Consider the following 19,206-nt stretch of genomic DNA (forward strand, 5'->3'; position numbering starts at 1 on the left):
TGCTAAGCAAACAAAACACAATTACCTGGAAATTATTTTAACTTTACACATTTCTTAACTAGCAGTTTATATTATATTTATTTATGATATGAATATTTTTAACAATCATTTAGTTTCAAAAATGAAAAGGCTCTGTTGATTAAATTTAACGAAAACTTTCACCCACCAAAGAACTTTTTGCACTAGGAAACAACGTTGCACCAGACTTCAATCAACGTGCACCATCGATGAAAAGCCGTGCATCAGGCCGTTGTTTGATGCGATTTCCCCCCAAATGTTCCTCCCCATGGTGCGTTGCTTTTCGTGGGGCTTTAATGATGTTGCCGAATTGATGTTTCTCACTCATCCCGCGATAGACACATGAGTTGCATTCAGTGGGATGGCTTTTTATACTGCTTGATGGATACGTCCACTGTGTGAAGGGGGGAGGTGGGGGAAAATGCGCGGGAAAAGAGATTATCCACGCTGCAGCTCATCATTGACGCGCTGGCGGGCTGGCAACAAAGTGAGAAGACAGACAATTTACGCAGAAATTCATTCATCGTTGTAAAATCACCGTGAACCTTTTGCAAGGACACACAATGGTGGAGCGACTCGTTATTTTTTTTTGGCATAGTAGTGACGAGCGGTTTAAAATCAAAATGCAATAATACACACATCGTGGCGAGGAATGATGAGGAACGCGACGGTGCACACACAGGGGCACACAAAATCCGTTGGTCCGAGAATGGGGAATAAAAGAAAGCCCGCCCTGTACGATATGTTAAATTGCTTACAATAATAGAGTTTAATTAAAAATATTCATAATGCATGAGCTTCGCGCACAATTTTCACAGCATTAAGCCGCGGGTGGCGTTGTGGTGGAAGCCACGCGGAAATGAATCTGGATTTTCGGTGAAATAAAATGCAATCAGGGATAACCGAAACGAAAGAAAAAAAAAACAAAATGGTTACGGACGCGCGGCCCATTGTTACCTGTGTCCCGTACCTGGAAGAGTGGTATTGAAAATGTAATTTTCACCAGACTGCTTCAAAAACGAATCCTTACTGAATTTTGTGCAACATGGCACAGGGAGGAGAGAACACAAAGGATGAGCACAAACATCCTACAGGATGGTGCTGCGATTTTCGCTTGACTTTCTTTTGCTGCAACTGTGCTTTATTGTTATTATCATAATCATTCCCCCGAACGTTGAGGTACAGGGAAAACAAACACACACCCAACGGCTTCCACGTATTAATGGTCGAACACGGGCAAATGTTTCCATCCGGCTTTTGCATAATGAATGCTCCAAACTCATACTGCTTTGGTTGCTGGTTTTTGGGGTAAATTTGGGTAAAAGGTGGTGAATATGTTGGTGGAAATTTTGTTTTATGCCAATGCTGAGCTGTCTGTACAGAGGTGGCATTTGTAAAACACATGTTACTGTGCAACTATCAAGAATACATCACAAAACTGAGGAATAACGTTTTCAATTGCAGTACATTGTACAAAAATGTGGAGTATTTTTAATTTTTCGAATTTTACTTTTTCATGCAAACAGTGTTTTGGCCAAGAAAGAAACAAATCCATTGAAGATTAGATTCCAGTTTCTCAACTTTAAATGATCTACATTAACGAAATTTTTAAAACCGTTACAAGCTGAAAATCGATCTGTTAAATAGCACAAGAAGGAGGTCGCTTTCAGTATAATTGATCATCGTGTTTGTCAACAAAATACAAACGTTACTAACTTAATGGAGACAATCATTTTTAAACATATAACCCGGAACCAAACTTACGAAACCCACATCTTCATTTGAGTATAAATAAAACCGACTCCGACCATGGCAAGTCAGATTCGTTCGGACTGTCAGGAAATGACTATACCTTTTCTGCATCTATTGACTTCTCATTTGAAAAGTTTAGTTATGTCTCCATACTCAAGGTATAGCCTCTATACTCTAACGTTTCCAGTAAGGAAACCTCTTAAGGTTTTCCATGATCGGCTGGACGATCAAGAGGCGAAAAGTCCGCTTCGGCTCATGTAAGTGAAACTCTGACCTACTCCGATATGTAGGTGCAATCATCATGCCACATGACGTCCGTATCCATTGACTGTAAAGAAAGCTTTTCCAACAGACCTCAGTAGTATTTACTAATTTTTTGGCAAAATACATTCCTTTGAGAATATTGAACCAGTTATTTTAAACCTTTAATTAAGGACTTCAGAATATTACTTTTCATAATGATGAATATAGATTAATTATGAGGTATGGGCAAGGTCAGACAATGCAACAAAATAAACCAACCATCTTTTGACATTTTGTACAACAAAACAAAGTTATACACAAAGCTGAATCTAAAATTTGAACAATGCTTTCTTTCTTGAAATGAATTATTAAAATGAATTAAATGAATGGAAAATGATTAAATGAAGGCAATAATACAAAAAATATAAAAAAATAGCTAATAAAATGAACCTAAACCAAAAAGTACCAAAACAATAATAAAATAATGCCATAACAATTTTAAAAGCAAGTCCAATTGTTTTTATCGTATGGCATACCTTCAGGCGTAAGGCACGAAAAAAGGTCGTTAAAATAAGTGAATGAATAAAAAGCCTCCACAGATTACATCCAATGAATGAGCTATGTAAATAAACAACACACAAACGCTGTAACAACGCTGACTGAACGTACAAATTGAATTAAACTCAAACAATTCATTAAGAGTCCAGTCCAACTTAGTAGTACATCGTCAGTTGTGCACAGTTTATTTCCATTCCATCATACCCGCAAATCATAATTCATTCTGTAAATATTGCTTATCGGCTGGCCGGGCATGGCTTTGAATTCGTCCGATGAGCCGCAAAATGCGCCCATCCATATCGCGCGCTAATTGGCGTCAAGAAAAGTTGCTCCAGATTTGCCCAACGCAAACGCCATCGAACTTTTCACGCACAAACAAATCGCCGCGTTTGTTTTCAATTTATCTTTGATTTTCGTGACCAACTTGGCTGCTGGAACTGGTCGTAAACTTTTGACTGTCCAAATTTCTCCCCCCAGAGTGAAGGAACTTTGTGTGGCGCTGTGTTGATGTTCTAATCTTGCAAAAGCTGTCCGAAACTTGGCCACACGGGACACACGCACATACGGTGGAGCAACTTTCATGTGGTTTGCTGTCGATAGCTTCAAGTCAGCTAGTTAGCCTAGTTCTGCACTTTGGTCACCGCAAACGTCAGTATGACGACCACGACGACGACGACGACGACGACGACCGGGTCGTCCGCTAATTGGTAAGCCAGTCTATTTGTTCACAATTAGAAGATTTTCTTCTGCTTAACGTTGGACGCGATTGCAGGCTCCGTTGGAAGCGGCAAATGCCCGTGGGGGAATGTGGAACGTTTCTTCATTAGCATCAATTAGAAATCCGTACGTCTGAAAAGTCATTCACGAAAACAGACAGCCCAGCAATCGCAAACAGCAGCACCACGCGGTAAGAAGTCCAAGAATTGAGCTCCACCAAGGCAAAAATGTTGATTTAATGCCAAGAATTGGCCCACTGGACAAAAGCTAAGCGAACACATCGCGGCTTTTGTCACGACCGAAGACGAAAAGGTTAGCTCATGAACCATTGAACTTGGTACATTCCTTTGCCCTCGGATCGCTGATCACGATGAAAGTGGTTCAGATAGCAGAGAACCACCAAACGACAGTGCAACAATGCAAACCAGTATGCATAACATTGTCACGTTCCATCTTCGTTTTTTTTTTACATTCGTTTCAAATAAATTTTTCATATTAAAATGATTTACGAGACGGCAACGCGAGGGCCGACGCGCGTGCAAATCCGGCTCGAAGGACCAGCAGCAAACAAAGCGCGAGGCCATATATTTATTTTATTTACTACTGCAAAGTGACAACATAATAAAGCGTCGGTGATTCCTCTGCAATGAGGCGCAAAGCGGCGCAAAACGGAGCGAAAGAAGCTGTTGTTGTGCGGGAGATAAGCCTTTCGTACTGCGCTGTGCTCTTGTGCTGTTCTTAATCTTTTTACCGCAGGTTACCACCAGGCCAGGGATAATACCTTGAGACACTGTCCTGTGCACGAGAAAGGTGAGCAGCGCATAATGAAGCAGTAGCACACTTTAAACGGTGTGTATCAATTGCGTGCCCATTCGCTATTTGTTGCCTCTGCTCGGTTGCAGAAGGTTTTGGAGTGCGGGAAAGTGTGCGCGAGGTGTCGAGAAGCGGTAAGTTGACACGCACCCACCGCTGGGTGTGGGTTTGCATTCTTTGCGGTGTAGTGCATGCTGCGAATGCATTTAATAAGCTATTTAAACTCCATCAAGTGCAGATCCGGGGCCAGGCAGTGGAAAAGAAGCGCAGAAATGAGCGTGAAGGACGACTCCGGCAACAAACTCGCTATAAATAATCGCACGGCAAAGCAGTGTTGTCACCATTAATTATGGGGCCTGTTAGGGCCGTACACCACAAGAGAAGATGAACCTCACCTGGAGCGAGAGAAAGAGAGAGAGAGAGAGGATACGTGTACCGTACTATGTGTGGGATGTCCGTGTTCGTGAAATGCGATACCTTTAAAGTACGGGGTTGGTGTGTGCAAACTTCTTGCAAGCGCATAAATCTCGGCCCATCACAGAATGCATCCTCCCGCATTGGGAGGAGTCTTTGGGAGTTGAAAATAGCTTCACCGGTGGGGATCGGAGGAGAATGGACTTTCGGATATATCACGCATCATTAGACTAATTTGCTTCGCTTCATTCGCACCCGCCAGCGTTACGGTTTCCCAGCACTACGCCACACCGTGGAGTTGGTGGACTTCAAAATGGGGACCTTATGAGATGATGTCATAACTGTTAACACGTCGAAGAGGTCTCCTCTCATTCTCTTACTGTCAGTGTGCCCCCGGACGAAATGGATGATTTGTTTGCATATGCGAAGAAAGCAAAACAGCAGCGCACATCTTCGTCGTTAGAAATTCAATCCATTTTCGGTGTGTGCGGGAGTGAGAAAGAAACTGAAAGAAAATGGAAAGAAAAAAAAAACATACATCTCAACTATGATGGAATAGTGAATGAATAGAGCACTGTTAGGTGCGATCCGTTGCGAAGACCGTGGCTCCGATGACAGCATTTGCTCGGGAGAAGATTGAGACATTCTTAAGCAAACAACGGCATCGCAGCACTACTGCTACCGTTTCTCGATCGTTTGACGCTTCGCTACTGCTAAGGCCGTGTGTGTGTGTGTGTCTTCTCGTCCGTGTGTTTGAAAAGCACTCGTTTGCCAGTACCGTCACATCACACCATACCGTCCTGAGACTATCGGCAGGGCAAGGAATAATATCTAGAACGGTGGGAAACGGCATGGGAAATGTAGAGCGTCTCACTTACAGCAGCGCACTGATGATGGTTGGCGATGTTTGAAATGTGAGAAATTGTGAAAGCAAAACCGATGGGAGCCGCTGGATTGTCTGTGTGTGTTTCCAGACCCGGTGTGTCACAAACGGGACAGTTCTAATGATTACCGTTTAGACGATCTGCAGCTGTATCAATAGTACTAAACCATCATCCTGTACCGTGGTGGCTGCTATGTCGTTTCATAATCAGCAGTCGTTTGTTTTTACCAGTTTTTGGGAAAACTATAGTTTGAAGAAACGCTCGTTGCGTGGCTGTGTTTATTTTGTTGGAACTTTTCTCACAGTAAACATGTGGGAGGAATTATGCTTAAGTTTGAGGCGAGGAGGCCGAATGAAAACGGACTGAATGAGTGTGGTAAAGATAATAAAACCTGCTCAACAATAAAACTGTAAGGAAATATCTCAGCAATATACTACCAAAAAATTGGTCTAAATATACATTGATGTGAATATGGTTCTTCAATTCCCAAGCCTTTACATTCATCCATAGCCTTGTGATATGAAAGAGGAAATGCTACGCAATATGCATTGGATATTCACTCTAGTATGTTTTATCAATTTTGTTTCATTACACTAAAAACATTGAGAGCATTTATAAGAACAATGTTTAGAAGGATCACCTTAAGTTGCTTAAACGATTATTTGAAATAAAAAAGGTGTGAATAGCAGCAATGTTTAATAAAATCTCCACACCGGGTTAACCTAGCCGATTCGGTATCGTAATAGCGTTATTAGGCACCTTAAATACTCATTCGAGCGGTCGCAAAAGTCTTGGTAGCAAAAATCTTGTTCACATAATTGAATCATTTTTATTTGTAATTACACTTAAAAAATAAAATATTTTCTTACAAATCAGTTAAAATAGACACAAAAAAGCTTAGTTTTACAGCTATAAAATAATAAAAACCCAGAGTAAGCCACTTTCATTCTTTCTCTTGCCCGGCCAATACTTCACAAGGCTCGAGTAGGAATGAGAGTGCCCAATTGAGGGTTTGTTTCGCTCGAATGAGTATTTACGGTGACTGATAACGCTTTTGCAATGTCGGATTGGCTAGTTAAACCCTGTAAGTTGCTAAACAAGTACAAAAAAAAACGCAAATAACGAAAAAACGTAAAAAAAAATCATAATCCAACATTACAGACAACAACATCGATATCACAAAACGAAACAAAAGATGTATAAAAAAGTCAATTTTGTCGCATAAGAAAAATAAAAGGGTCAATAGCTTTGCATTATAATCGTATAAATAAGTATAGATAATTAATTCAAACATCAATCAATCGGTTCTTTCAATAAATGCAGGATACTTTTGTGGCTAAAAACGTTACTTTTGAAATAAATGTAAAGTGCCCAATTGATTCTGCCCTCTCCGATAAGCCAAAACTAATCATATAAAAACCCTCGTCATTTAAGGCGCGTTCGCCGTTTACATCGGTACACTTGGCACATACCGTCAAGAGTAGTTAGAATGTTAAAATTAGCATAAATCTCATACAGCCGTTCAATGCCACTAGCCCGAGAGGGGGCGCGTTCATTTGTTCGCGGCAGTCTTTGCTCCACAGATGACCTTTTGGGAATTTAATTCCCAGTGTCTCTCCCGTAAGGTACTTCAACGCGAACCAGTCACAGTCGCCCGATATGCAGATAACCTTACCTCTAGTGCGACTCGAAAAGGAAACGGCAACCCAAAAGAAGCACAGAAAAACACAGAAAATCTATTCCCAGTCGGTAGCGCAACAGAATAGAAGTAAACGACACTTTTAATTATGCCATGAACTAACGCAAATCGGTTCGATTGACTGGTGAATTGGCCACGTATGCTTAGAAACACATACCCGAAGGCGGCCGGCACCAATCCCGTCGAAAACCAAGCCTCTTTATTGCACCCAGCCTTCATTCCATTTCGGTGACAAAACCATCCAGGCGAGGGGGAAACGAAAAGTCCTTCGAGTTGTGCAATTAGCTACCTCGTGTAGGCTTTTTTTTGTAGCTCCATTACTCTCCATGCCGTTCACATCGTTCCCTATTCTTCGTTGCCATTTCATTAGCCGTGCCACCGCGGCCCAACGATTTAAGCATAATTATTTGCATAAACTCAAAGCGCCAAGTCGACTGATAGCGGCTGAATGGTGGAATCGCGCGCTTTTCTTTGCGGCTTGCAAATGCATGCTTGGGATGGAATGAAAATCAGAAAACCAACCTGGGAGTGACATTGTTTCGTCGAGCTGTTGACAAAACTGCTGCAGTGCGCCGAGTTGCCGAGAGGTCGCACTCGCTATCGCGTTGGACTACATCTTGCTTAAAGGGTGAGGTTGTGATCAACCCAAAAAAAAAAAGTATAGAGGAGCTTGGGTCCCCTGGAACTCCGAATAGCTGCTGGAGAGTTGTTTTGAAGGCTCGTCACAAACCGCAGCCACTATCCACAGCATTAATGTCCTCTGGAGTATGTCGCTTGACTGCATCTCCCCGCGTGCCTCGTATGCTTTGTAACCACGACAACAAACCCGGCGGAGAAGATTTACTGCGCTCGATACCGCGCGACAACGGCGAGTTTTCAGAAGTCACGAAGTAACTGCAACGAGAAGTACTAATTAGTCGAAGAATTCGAAAATAGGGAGCAACTGGAACTGGAACTGTGCCAAATCAACCGTAAACTTCAACCAGCTGTTCGGGGCCCGTTGCCGCATCATCTCTTCTCTCCCAAGGGTGCTGCCGTTGGGCCGCCGTTCCACTCCTTGGCAGTGGAAGCGTTTATTTGTTGCACCGGAGGCTACCGGAACCGGTCGAACCTTCGCACCCGAAACACGCTGGCTTTATGTTGTGGAGGAGTTCCAAAAAAACGCACAAAAGAATGCCGCCAACAGTAGGTTCATCGAGCGTAGCTAGGCCTCGGGTAGGCAAACACAACCAGAGTCCGGGTGCAACCTACCGAAAATAAAGGTGTCAAAATACACACCGAGACTTCGTTTCGCACCTTCAAGACGCGGGTTCATCTCTCTTGGGACTTGCGCACAAAGCGGGGATCAGTTGCGTCGACACGATACTGTATTGATCGGTAGTTGCCAAAAAAGAAAACGGGAACCTTAAATTACATACAAACAACACAGTTTGCTGATGTTTGCTTTCTTTTCGAACGGATCAGTCCCCGCTGTGCCGATGTCCACGCTTGTCCTTTTTGTCGCTGTTAACCTTCTCGTTGTGCTTTGTGCTTTTCGCTTCATCTTCTTATCCTTGGTTTGTGATGGAATGTTTACCGTAATCACTTTTACTGCACCTTCTCGCATGTCATAATCCACGGTCATAATCCTACAAACGAGTACAAGAAAAAATCTCATGAAAATGTTCACCCAGACGCAAGAGCAAGAGTGTCGGGCCGCATGCGGGACGCAACTCACTTTAGTGCGACGCTCATTTCCGGATGCTTTTTTCTTATTTCTTCACACACACACAACACACCATCGTCGTGAGGGTTTCATCTTTCCAGGGAAACGCGTTTGCTACCCTCCACGATCATCCCCGAGGGCGCGTTTGTTGGTGCGTGATGATCGGTTTTCGGGGCGGATATTACACCGGGCAACCGTTTATGGTAATCGACAATTCGAGTATCATATTTGGTGTCATATACGAATCGAAGATGGGCGCAGATTATTGCATTTTGATGCTGGCCGGGCTGGTCGGTTTCGGCATTTCCGTGCCCCATAAACGTGCGTATCCTGTGTTGGTGTTCTTTAATCTCCCACCGGCTCGGTGTCGGGTGAACAGCTGGGAAACGGTATTGCGCCAACCGCCGGGTGGGGAAAACATCTCTATTTATTATTGCACCATTTAGTGCTAGCATGCCGGCTATGATTGCGTGGACGTGCTGCGGTACAGAAAGAGCCGATTGGTAGACAAATGGGTTTCGAATTTCAAACAAACTATCAAGAAAGCAGTTTCCCAAAAAAAAAAAAAGAGACAAAAACATTAAGTACAACACAAATCATGCAATAAATCAATGAGATGTTATTTTTCAAATAAAAAAAAAACAGGACATCTAATAAGATTATACAATAAGATCACACAAATCATCATTATGAATTAACGAATTGATGTAAAATAATCGATAAAATGTAAATAAAGACTTATAATTGATGTAAATAAAAGACAAAAGAATAAATAAATAAAATGAGAAACAAAGAAGAACAAGAGAAATTGAAATGAAAAACAAATGAAGGAACATTATAAAAAATTGCAGGTCATATATATCCAATAAAGTAAAGTTAAAAAAAAAAAACAAAGAAAGATAATGAAATGTAAAACAAGGCTTTTCAACATTTTTTTATTCTAACAGAATAGACCACAAAACAAAATATGCTACAAAAGTGTATAATTGAATTGTAAAAGAGGCAATGAACAAAAACAGGCATACTCTCATAAATGTAACAAAAAAGCATGGAATAAAGTTTAAAATAATTTAAAATAGAGAAATATTAACGAAAACAGAAAAACCTCAACAGACATTGTAATGTGACAAAATTATACATAATCTATAAATGATACTTTCGATTAATACTTAACAAAATAAAAAAGCAACTTCAAAAACAATAAAACACAAAAAGATAGCTTTAGAGAAGAAACAAAACATGCAAAGCAAATTCCATCAAAGAACAAATAAGTAACTGCCAAATCCTATGAAAATCTTGCCAATAAGTAAAAAGTCACTACCATTAGTTACAATAACAATTAACTGTGACAAAAGAAAAGCGATCCCCCCAAAGGAGAAATGAAATGAAAAGCATTAGTGTACAATGAAAGGGCAATGAAGTCAACGCCTTTAATCGCGCGTAACCATGTCTTCTCCCAGCAAGCACGCGTAGGCCTCGTGTGTTTCTAAAATTATTTAACTTGTTGATAAATTATCTCACCCATCATGACTCACAAGCTAAATCTCGCCATCCATTCCCGGAAAAACCCATTCACAATGATTCCTTTTCCACCCGTAGGCGCGTACATAATTAGAAGGATCTTCAATCTTCAAACGAAAGGATAGCAACCGTCGCGGCATAGACCGGGTCTGTACGCCACTTGTCGGGAGCGGATTAGCTTCCAAAATGTGCGATGATGAGACCGCAGCAGCACTCATCACATCGAAGCACCCCTTCGGCAAACACTCCACAAACAATGAGACGCACTGAAGATGGTCGATGGCTTGTCATCTGTACGGAAAAGCAGTGCGCGCGTCAACCGAGCTGTCGACAGTGGTTCAAGATGGACTTTTTTCTTCGCTTTCGGGGGAAGGTTAAACCAAATCTTGTTTAAACTCTGTACTACACCGGATTCTTCAGCTCGGAAGGCTCGTAATCGAAGCCGGGGAATAATGACTTCAATTGCCATGGTACGCGGGCGCTACGGGCACGGGCAGGACGTTTGTCAACGAAACATCAACTGGCTAATCGTGACCTCGGAAATACTGACAGCAGCACCATCCCGTGCCAACAGTGAAACAGTTGGAAACGATTTCCATCATCATGATTTGTCGGGGAAAGATGCTGCTTCGTGACACTCAACCCACCGTCTCTTGAAGAGGATGTGTGTCTTACTTCCAAGGTTTACTTCCCTCCCACGAATTTGAAGTAGGATTAAACTGACAGCTGAGCGGAGCAACCACAAACGAGCTCCGAAATGAGGGAGAGGAAGAGTTTCCAATTCTAAAACAAAAAAAACTACCCTCTAGCGTCGCTGGAAGCTGGATTAACTCCATGTGACCCCGGGAGCACTGTTGTTTGGCTGTATTAAATGGGAACCACACGGATTTTTTTGTTTATTCAGGCAGCGGAGTCTCCACGATACCCGATCGATCAGGCTTTCGACACCACAAATCATCCAGAATGTAACAATGTGTTTTCTGGGTATAAAAACTCTCCCCAACGAAGACGGAATCCGGATCGAACATTCTGATTGTCAAGCGTAAATAAAAATAAATATTACTGTACACACGCGGTGCGAAGAATTACCCACACACAGTCACGCTCGCTAACGATAACCTTGTGAGGACGCTTTAATCGCATCCATACGGGGGACCTGGACGTGCGTCGAACGTTGTTTTGGTTGGTTATTCCCGACCTCATTTCTTGTTCATGCTCTATCACCCTTGCAGTAGACCTGGGCTGATAATCGCACTCCTCAAATTGACGGCTGGGCCCCAAAAATAAAGCACCATTTAACTTGCACTTAACAATCACGTCTTTATTATAGAGCTATAAACCTAGACATAGAGCAACATTGAGAGGAACTGCACGCTTATCCACCGAACGACTGCGAAAATGTTTGCGCCATCGAGGACGCTTTCGTGTTGCCGCTAACCTGAAAGCTTGATGACGATCCGAACGACTTGGTGATGACCGTCCCGTCCGCTAGTACGATCTTCTCCGATCCGGTATTCGCGTTGGACGTTGACCCCGTCCCATCCATCCCAATCTGTTGGCTCTGGGCCGATCCGGTCGTGCGGCTTCCCTCCTTGCCCGGCTCCTTGAACGATTCCGAGTTCGTCTGGGCCTGGCTGGCCTGGCTGCCCTGTGCCGTCTTGATCGATGAGCCCGCCCCACCGGACGTTTGCTCCCGCACATTCGCTCCCTCTCGCACTACGTTCGTGTTGGTGTTGGCATTGGCCAGCGCCTGCTTCTCCTTGTCGAACGCGGCCGACTGACCTTGGGCTGCATTTTGGCTCTGGTACTTGTCACCGGACTGGAACGATTGCTGCTGCGTGTTGGTTGCGCTCAGCTGTCCGCTGCTCAGGTCGGACGCAATGTTGGCCGACTGGCTGCTGCCGAACGTTTGCTGCTGCACACTGCCATCCTTGCCGACGACCGTCTGCGAGCCCGTGTTGGAGGCGGCCGACTGTTCAAACACCGGCATCGAGTGCTCCTCGTGGTCGTCCGGCGGGAAGTAGATGGCATCGCTGGAAGTGGGCCGTCCGGACACTAGCGCCACGGCGGAAAGGATTATCACGGCCACTACACATTTCACTAGCTTGTGGCCCATCTCTTGAATTACAGTACTCAGCTTCAGGCTCGAGTTACGATCGTGTACTGAGCTGCAAGCAAAGCTGCAAGTACACACATCGTAATTGTTGAGATTGGCTCTCCCCTCCACGCGGGAGAGAGAGAGCAAAGCCTGACCCCATGGTGATAAGCGGCGAAGATCCCAATGAAAGAGTACTGGTTTTTACGAGAGCAGTGGTTCACGTTTCTACTAGCTCCAGCTAACATCCACAGCGTGCGATTGTGTAAGACACTTGGGTGAGTAAGTTTCGTGGAGTTGGAACACGGTGGGAATTCCCCGTTCGAGTACCTTCAGTGCCATCCTGCTCTACTACGCTAACAGGCCTATGCGTAGAGGGGTCGGGTAAACACCAAGTGATCTAATTGGGATTTTACCATATCTGCTAGATCCTGTCAAACGGGTCGCTGACTTTTACTTCTTTTTGCTTTTGCAGACATTCAGGTTCTTTCGCTGCTCGCCTCCTAAAATCCGCTTTCCCCTTTGTGACGTTGTGGGGCTTTTCCAGTCCAACATCCCGGCGATATCCAATCATGAAATGTTGAATCCAAAATGGTTCCAATGGTGTCGCCAATCGCTTCCTTCCCGCGGGTGACAAACGTTTGCGCTGCTTCGATGGGAGACCGTTACTATAATGCGAGGTGTAGCGGCGCTGCCTTGGCATTGCAAAACCTTGCCGGACCGACGGATGCCTTGGGATTCCCCCCGTCGATACCTGGGGTTGGCCCCCATCGCAATTCGTTATCGTCGTCGACGTCGTTGTTTTGGGGTCGGTAGCACGCAAACTCACACAACTACAGATCCGCTTGTAGAGCCACAATCTGTCACACGAAACAACCGTAACCGCGCTCGGCAGTGATCGCCGATCGCCGGGGCTGCGTCATCGAAACCTTGGCGCTACAGTGTGGTGCTCGTGTCCGTGAGGAGAGCGAGCGCACACGCGCGAAGACAACGCGAAAAGCGAAACCAGTTCTTTGCGCACCTTTGGCGGGGTACGGCGAAGACACCGAAGACACAGAAGACATACGCACACGTCTCGCGCCTCGCTTCCGCCTGGCGCGTGCTACACCGATGCGAAATCAATGTTCCGAGAGCTGTTTTGTTGATTTCAATGTCGAAGAACCGCCGCTGAGGACGGCACTGGCATTATGGGGCAGGGAAAAAAACCAGTTCTCGCTCTCGTCCCATGGCTGCGGAGGGTGATGATGATTTGGACAAACCTGCGCGATGTTGATATCTAGCAGAGGTGATCAGTTCTGCGTGGTACCGTCTTCCGGACAGAGTGAATTCTCTTCAGCGGTGTCGTCGCCATCGGCTGCGTGGTGTGTAGCGCTATTTTAGGTCAAACTGTTCCCCAAAACTAGGTGTTAATATCAGTGCTAAATGATACACTTTGCTTCACAGACATCACTTCACCAACGATGATGCTACGTACGGTTGTTTTGTGTGCGTTGTTACTGCTCTCGACCGAATATCCAGGTACGTGTGCCATTTTTCGGAGATTGCGTGTGCTCTAGGTGCACCTGAAATGTTCTAGATGCGCAACAAAGTTCACGGCTTATAACAAAAAAGACGACACTCTTCTGCTGCGCGTTTGTGTATTAATTTGCGTGCGTCTGTTTTCTCCACTCCGCTTGTAGGTGCTAACGGTCAACGTCGTTACGGACAGCAAGATAACGGCGGACTGGATGAAGATCAGGCGCGCGGCTACGGATACAGACAGGGGCAGCAGGGAGCGCTAGCGGGCGTTGGAGCCGGTTTTGGATACAACCCATACTACGGCACGCAGCAGCAGCAGTATGGGTTAGGCGCACAGCCTAACCTGTTTGAGGTGGTGACGAAGAATACGGCCGCCGTGTTTGATAGCGTTAACAAACAGATCGGGCAAACGTTCAATGCCGTGTCGCGTCCGTTCGGTGCCGGATTTGGATTTGTGCCCGGAATGTTCATGCCTGGCAGTGGAGGAGCAGTGGGTACCGGTGCGTATGCTGGCAACTTCGGACAGTTTGGATTGCCAGGTGCATCCGGTTCGTTTGGGTTTGTGCCACCCGGTCAACACGGTGGATTTCCCCCCGGTCAGCCTGGTGGATTTCCTCCAGGACATCATGATCATGGTCATGGCCATGGTCATGGTCATGGTCATGGTTATGGTCATGGTCATGATCATCATCATCACGGTCCTCCACCGAACGGTTTCCAGGATAATAAGAAGCCGCACGGTGGCGATTGGTCTCAAGGTGGTCGTCCGCAGCATGGAGATTGGCCACATCAAGGTGGATATCAACCAACGGCACCTGGTGCTCCCACTAAGCCAGTAAAGCCAGTCCCACCAACACAACCACCGACAGGACTTCCAGTAATTCCACCGGCACCGCAGCCAACTCCACCACCACCAGCAGTTGATCCTAATCCACCACGTGTGAATCCTGTCCCGCCATCCGACAACAAGGTTCCACCAGTAGCTCCTCCACCACCACCTCCAGTGGCACCTGCGCCACCTCCACCACCGTCCAGCGGCAACAATCTTCCTCCAGTGGCTCCTCCACCACCTCCACCACCATCACCCCCATCGGACAATAACTGGTCATCGAACAATGTTCCTCCGGTAGCACCACCACCTCCTCCACCACCGCCACCACCACCAGCAGGCAATCCTCCACCGGTGCCACCGCCACCACCGGCCCCGAAAGAGGGCGTCCCACAGGAAGGCGAGGAGGACGAAAAGAACCCCGTGTATAACATTGACATACGCGGTGAGTTTGAAGAGCCGAAGCCACGCGCCAAGCGACAGTTTTTCCCGAATCTGTTCAACCAAATCGGTGGTCTGGTAAATACCGCTGTCAACTCGGCCGGCACCATTGCGCAGGGTGCGCTGAATGCGGGCCAGCAGCAGGGCGCCGGTTTCCCGAACTTCTTCGCCCCGGGACGACCTCCACGGCCGCAGCAACCGACTCAGCAGTCGCCACAGTTCCCTCAGCAAGCTCCAAACAATCCACCGCAACCACCAACGCCGTCACCGCCCCAGAATCCGCCAACACCCCAAGATACGAAAACACCTGAGCTGAACCTACAAAACCTTGGACAGGACGGCATGTACTGGACGTACGAAACGCTCGGTGTAACGCCTCCGCCAGCCGGCCGTGTGCGCCGTAACTCCGATGCTATCTTCTTCCCGGAGGATGAGGATGAGGACCGTTTCGCCAACTACAAACCGCGCCCGACAGCTCCCCCGCAAGTGCGTCCACCAGCAGCCATTGGCTCGAATGCCGGCTCCCACAGTCAATCGCAGAACGTGGCGAACGGGTTCGAGCAGAGCAGCGGATCCAACAGCCAGTCGCAAACCGTCCAAAACCAGCACGGAATCTTCAACCAGAATGCGGCCGGCAGCACGTCGGGCAATGTGGCGGTCGATGGGTCGTCCGGGCAGCTGAGCGCGGCCAACACGCAGCAGCAAAGCTTCCAGACGGCGCACGGTTCCGGCAGCCAGAATCAGGCCAACAGCCAGTCGGCAAACTTTGACAAGAACGGCAACCTGCAGCTGTCCAACTCGAACGCGAACACGATGTCGATCCGGGAGAAGGATAAGTACAAGGAGCAGGCCAATGCGGGCTCGTCCTCGGTCGTGCAGAACCAGTTCGGCCAATCGTCCAGCAACGCGCAGACCAACTCGGAAACGTTCTTCGAGAACGGGGTGCAGGGTAACAAGAACACTGCGTCCAGCCAGAGCTTGCAGACGAACAAGGACGGTTCGGTGTCGGGCTCGCACAGTAACACCATGTCCAACACGTTCACTGGACCGGGCGGGTTGACGGGCTCTTCGTCCTCCAGCCAGTCGTCTTCGTTTAACCAAGGAGCTAACGGTGGCTTCAGCGGAGCTACCAGTGGCGCTTCGTCAGGTGCTGGCGGTGGCGGTACATCGTCTAGCAGCTCTTCGGCAAGCTCGTCCGCGTCTGGGCCGCTTTCGTTTAGCATTAGTGGATCGTTCGCTGGGCTCCCTGTTGGGCAGGGTCCGTTGGCCAACTTTCTGCCCAATCTGTTCCCCAAGCTGACGGGGCAGCAGCAAGTATATCGGGGTGTGTAACGATAAGCATCCGGACCGTGTGAGCGTAAGAGTTTAGTGTGTAAGAAGCGGAGGGAGGAAGAATACAAGGGCACGCGAACTTCAAGTCCACCGCTTTATAGCAGGCCCACGTAAAAGACGTAATTATATTTACTAAAAAAAGAGAACACACACACTCAAAATAAGAATATTTGACCGTGACGGTTTCTTAGTGCCGTGTCGTTCGTTGTTTAATCATCGTTCCGAAATGTTTCGTTCTAATTATTCTTTCACGTTTTGTTTTTCCTGAGTTGTCCAAGAGGGTTAGTGTTCGCTTTTGATAAGAGTCGGGGTTTCGCCAGTTCATCTTTCAATGCCACATCATTCAAGCGCGTGCGTGTCAGTTGCGGGTGGAACAACGTCAGGCACGCAATGCATTTGCTGAATGATTGATTTCCGTTTCACTTTTATTTCCTTCGAGTCAAGAGTTGGGGGAGAAACAGATTCGAAGCAGCAGCGTGTCCCCGCGTGTGCCGCTTGACTGCTAATCACTGCTAATCAGATGTCTAAACATTATTCCATCATAAGTCATTTTTGGATGATATTCCAAATTTCGCCGAACAAAGGCTTTCGTTTGCTTTGCCTGATTTAAAAACACACACACACACGGAGCTGTTGAAGTCCTTGTTTTAAAGGGGAAAGCAACTAAAAATCAATAAAAAGAAAAATCTCCCCTTTTTATTCGTTGCCCCTCTATAATGCTAGGACCAAATAGACACTCCGCTGTAACTGGAGTAAAAGAAATGTAAATGTGTTGCTGTCAACAAGGCAACGCCGTGAAAGGAGTAAAGCCGTGCTGGTAAAATTCAATAAAAAAATCATTTCGCTTCAAATATTCGGCCCAAAAAACACTTTGCCACCTGCACAAAGTGTGCTCGTGATGTTTCCCGTTTATCAGATTTTGGAACGTGTGTGTGCTCAGAAAAAAAAGACGGCGTGTACCAAGTACCCAGAGGTGTACATATCCACGCAGAGGCGGTTATTTGTCTTTAAGGCTGTGCAGGAGTTGGAGGTAGGAATTGCTCCTCAATCTACCAACGTGTCATCGTATGTCAATGAGATGTTGGAACGTTATTAAAGATGTCGTCGCGTTCGCAATGTTTCCGTGGTAGCAACAGCAGCAGCAGCAGCGCGTCAAACGAGCTAGCCATGTTGTGTTGTGTAGGTGTTTAGAGACGCAACGGCTCCAATATCTTTACCCAAGCCACCCGCAAGTGCACAAGTGAGAGTAAATATTTTCCCAATAAACCTTCACCTGACGATTGCTGATTTTGCCTAAGAGACACCCCTTTTTTTGGGGACGGGGGGACGAGCCAAGAAAGTGTGTCCCAACCGCTCGAGGCGTATCCCAGGTGTTGGCGTAGCTTGGCGACTGAACCTACGGAACTCCAACGCACACCAACGTCTCTGCAGATCTCCCCTCCGGGTGAGCTTGAAGTGGTGATTTCCTAATATTGAATCAATCCACACGCACAGAGGCACACATACACGTCAATAATGGCGCGTGGGTTGTTGAGGATTGAGCTTTGACAGGGCACACGCACGACGGAATTACCCAATCTTATCAGGCTCTCGTGTAGGCTCTTTTTACGTGATGGAATATATTTGATTTCGGAAGAAAATGGAAGGCTCAGAGATACTTCCTTTGTAAAGAGCATCCAACACTACACCCCCCTTATTGGTGGAGGATTGTTTGACGCTTCTAGAATTGATCGAGTGCGGACCTGCGACTGCAGTTATGGTCGGGCCCCGTCCTCTCCATCATCCATTTTAGGGTTGGAGTCTTCATTTGTTGGAAAATAATAAACGAACGAACGCTCACCCACGTTAACTGCTCAACACCTAATCAAATATCGTTCAACAACATTACGCAATTATTTTGCATTCTCGGGAGTTGGACGTCGGTAACACACCGAGAGATCTTGCTGCTCCGTTGCTATTGTTTCTTGCCGATCCAAATTGGATTCAGTGTAACGTACGTGCGCAATGTTATCATAATCAAATTGAAAGTCGTTGTAAAATTGCACTCCGTCAACATCTCTTCCCGGTGCCGGGACAGCATTCTTCCCAGTTTCAGTACGTATGCAGTCATGATGCAACTCAAGACACTTCATCTGCCTTCTCTGCCTTTCGCTGGCTTTCCCACCCGAAGCAGTCAATCGATCATCGTTCGGTGAGAATGTGATTTATTGATTTTGAATTCCTTCACCGAACCCATTTGGGTGTGCTCCGGACCTCTCGGGTGTTGATGAGAAAGCATTTGCATTTCTGCCTCTACCCTACCGCCTGGTCTTTCACCTCCGCAAAGAATCCCCCCAGCAGGGGCGAGTGGATTCGAGGTGGACAGCAAGCGTTAGTGAAGCGAAGATAAATGCATTCAATAAGGAACCTGCACTGAGAGAATGGGTGTGTGTGTGTGTTTTGTGTTGTGGGGCGAGGAGACGTCGAAAAGTCAGGAGCCTTTACTGTCCGTTTCGAGTGCACTCTCAATCACACTAGAGTGTGTGGGGAAGCTCAATGCACCCCAAAGGTCCGCTGGACTGCCGTACTGTGCAAAAGGTCTGAAGGCGAAGGATCTCGATTGGATGCAATGATCTGAAGGAATCGAGATCTCCTCGGTAAGTTGAGGTTATTGCTTCTTCGAAACGC

At 46.4% G+C, this 19,206-nt stretch overlaps 1 protein-coding gene and 1 long non-coding RNA gene across 3 annotated transcripts; one reads left to right on the forward strand and one right to left on the reverse strand.

The window, feature by feature from the left end:
* Nucleotides 1-3,831: 3,831 nt before the first annotated feature.
* On the reverse strand, nucleotides 3,832-9,392 carry LOC120904292. The gene is made up of 4 exons (XR_005739737.1): nucleotides 8,816-9,392; nucleotides 7,621-8,726; nucleotides 4,579-5,020; nucleotides 3,832-4,496 (listed from the first exon to the last, which is right to left on the reverse strand). It is a non-coding gene; the product is annotated as an uncharacterized LOC120904292 (long non-coding RNA).
* A 3,395-nt stretch (nucleotides 9,393-12,787) lies between these two features.
* On the forward strand, nucleotides 12,788-16,729 carry LOC120902699 (trithorax group protein osa-like). 2 transcript variants are annotated; one of them, XM_040311673.1, is made up of 3 exons: nucleotides 12,788-13,799; nucleotides 13,863-13,937; nucleotides 14,099-16,729. In XM_040311673.1, the coding sequence occupies exons 2-3, from the start codon at nucleotides 13,880-13,882 to the stop codon at nucleotides 16,537-16,539; spliced, it is 2,499 nt and encodes an 832-aa protein (XP_040167607.1). In that variant the 5' UTR covers nucleotides 12,788-13,799; nucleotides 13,863-13,879; the 3' UTR covers nucleotides 16,540-16,729. The 2 variants fall into 2 exon arrangements, with proteins under 2 accessions (XP_040167607.1, XP_040167606.1); XM_040311672.1 differs by having other exon boundaries at nucleotides 12,788-13,780.
* Nucleotides 16,730-19,206: the final 2,477 nt, after the last annotated feature.

Source organism: Anopheles arabiensis, chromosome 3, assembly GCF_016920715.1.
Source record: "Anopheles arabiensis isolate DONGOLA chromosome 3, AaraD3, whole genome shotgun sequence".
NCBI lineage: Eukaryota > Metazoa > Arthropoda > Insecta > Diptera > Culicidae > Anopheles > Anopheles arabiensis.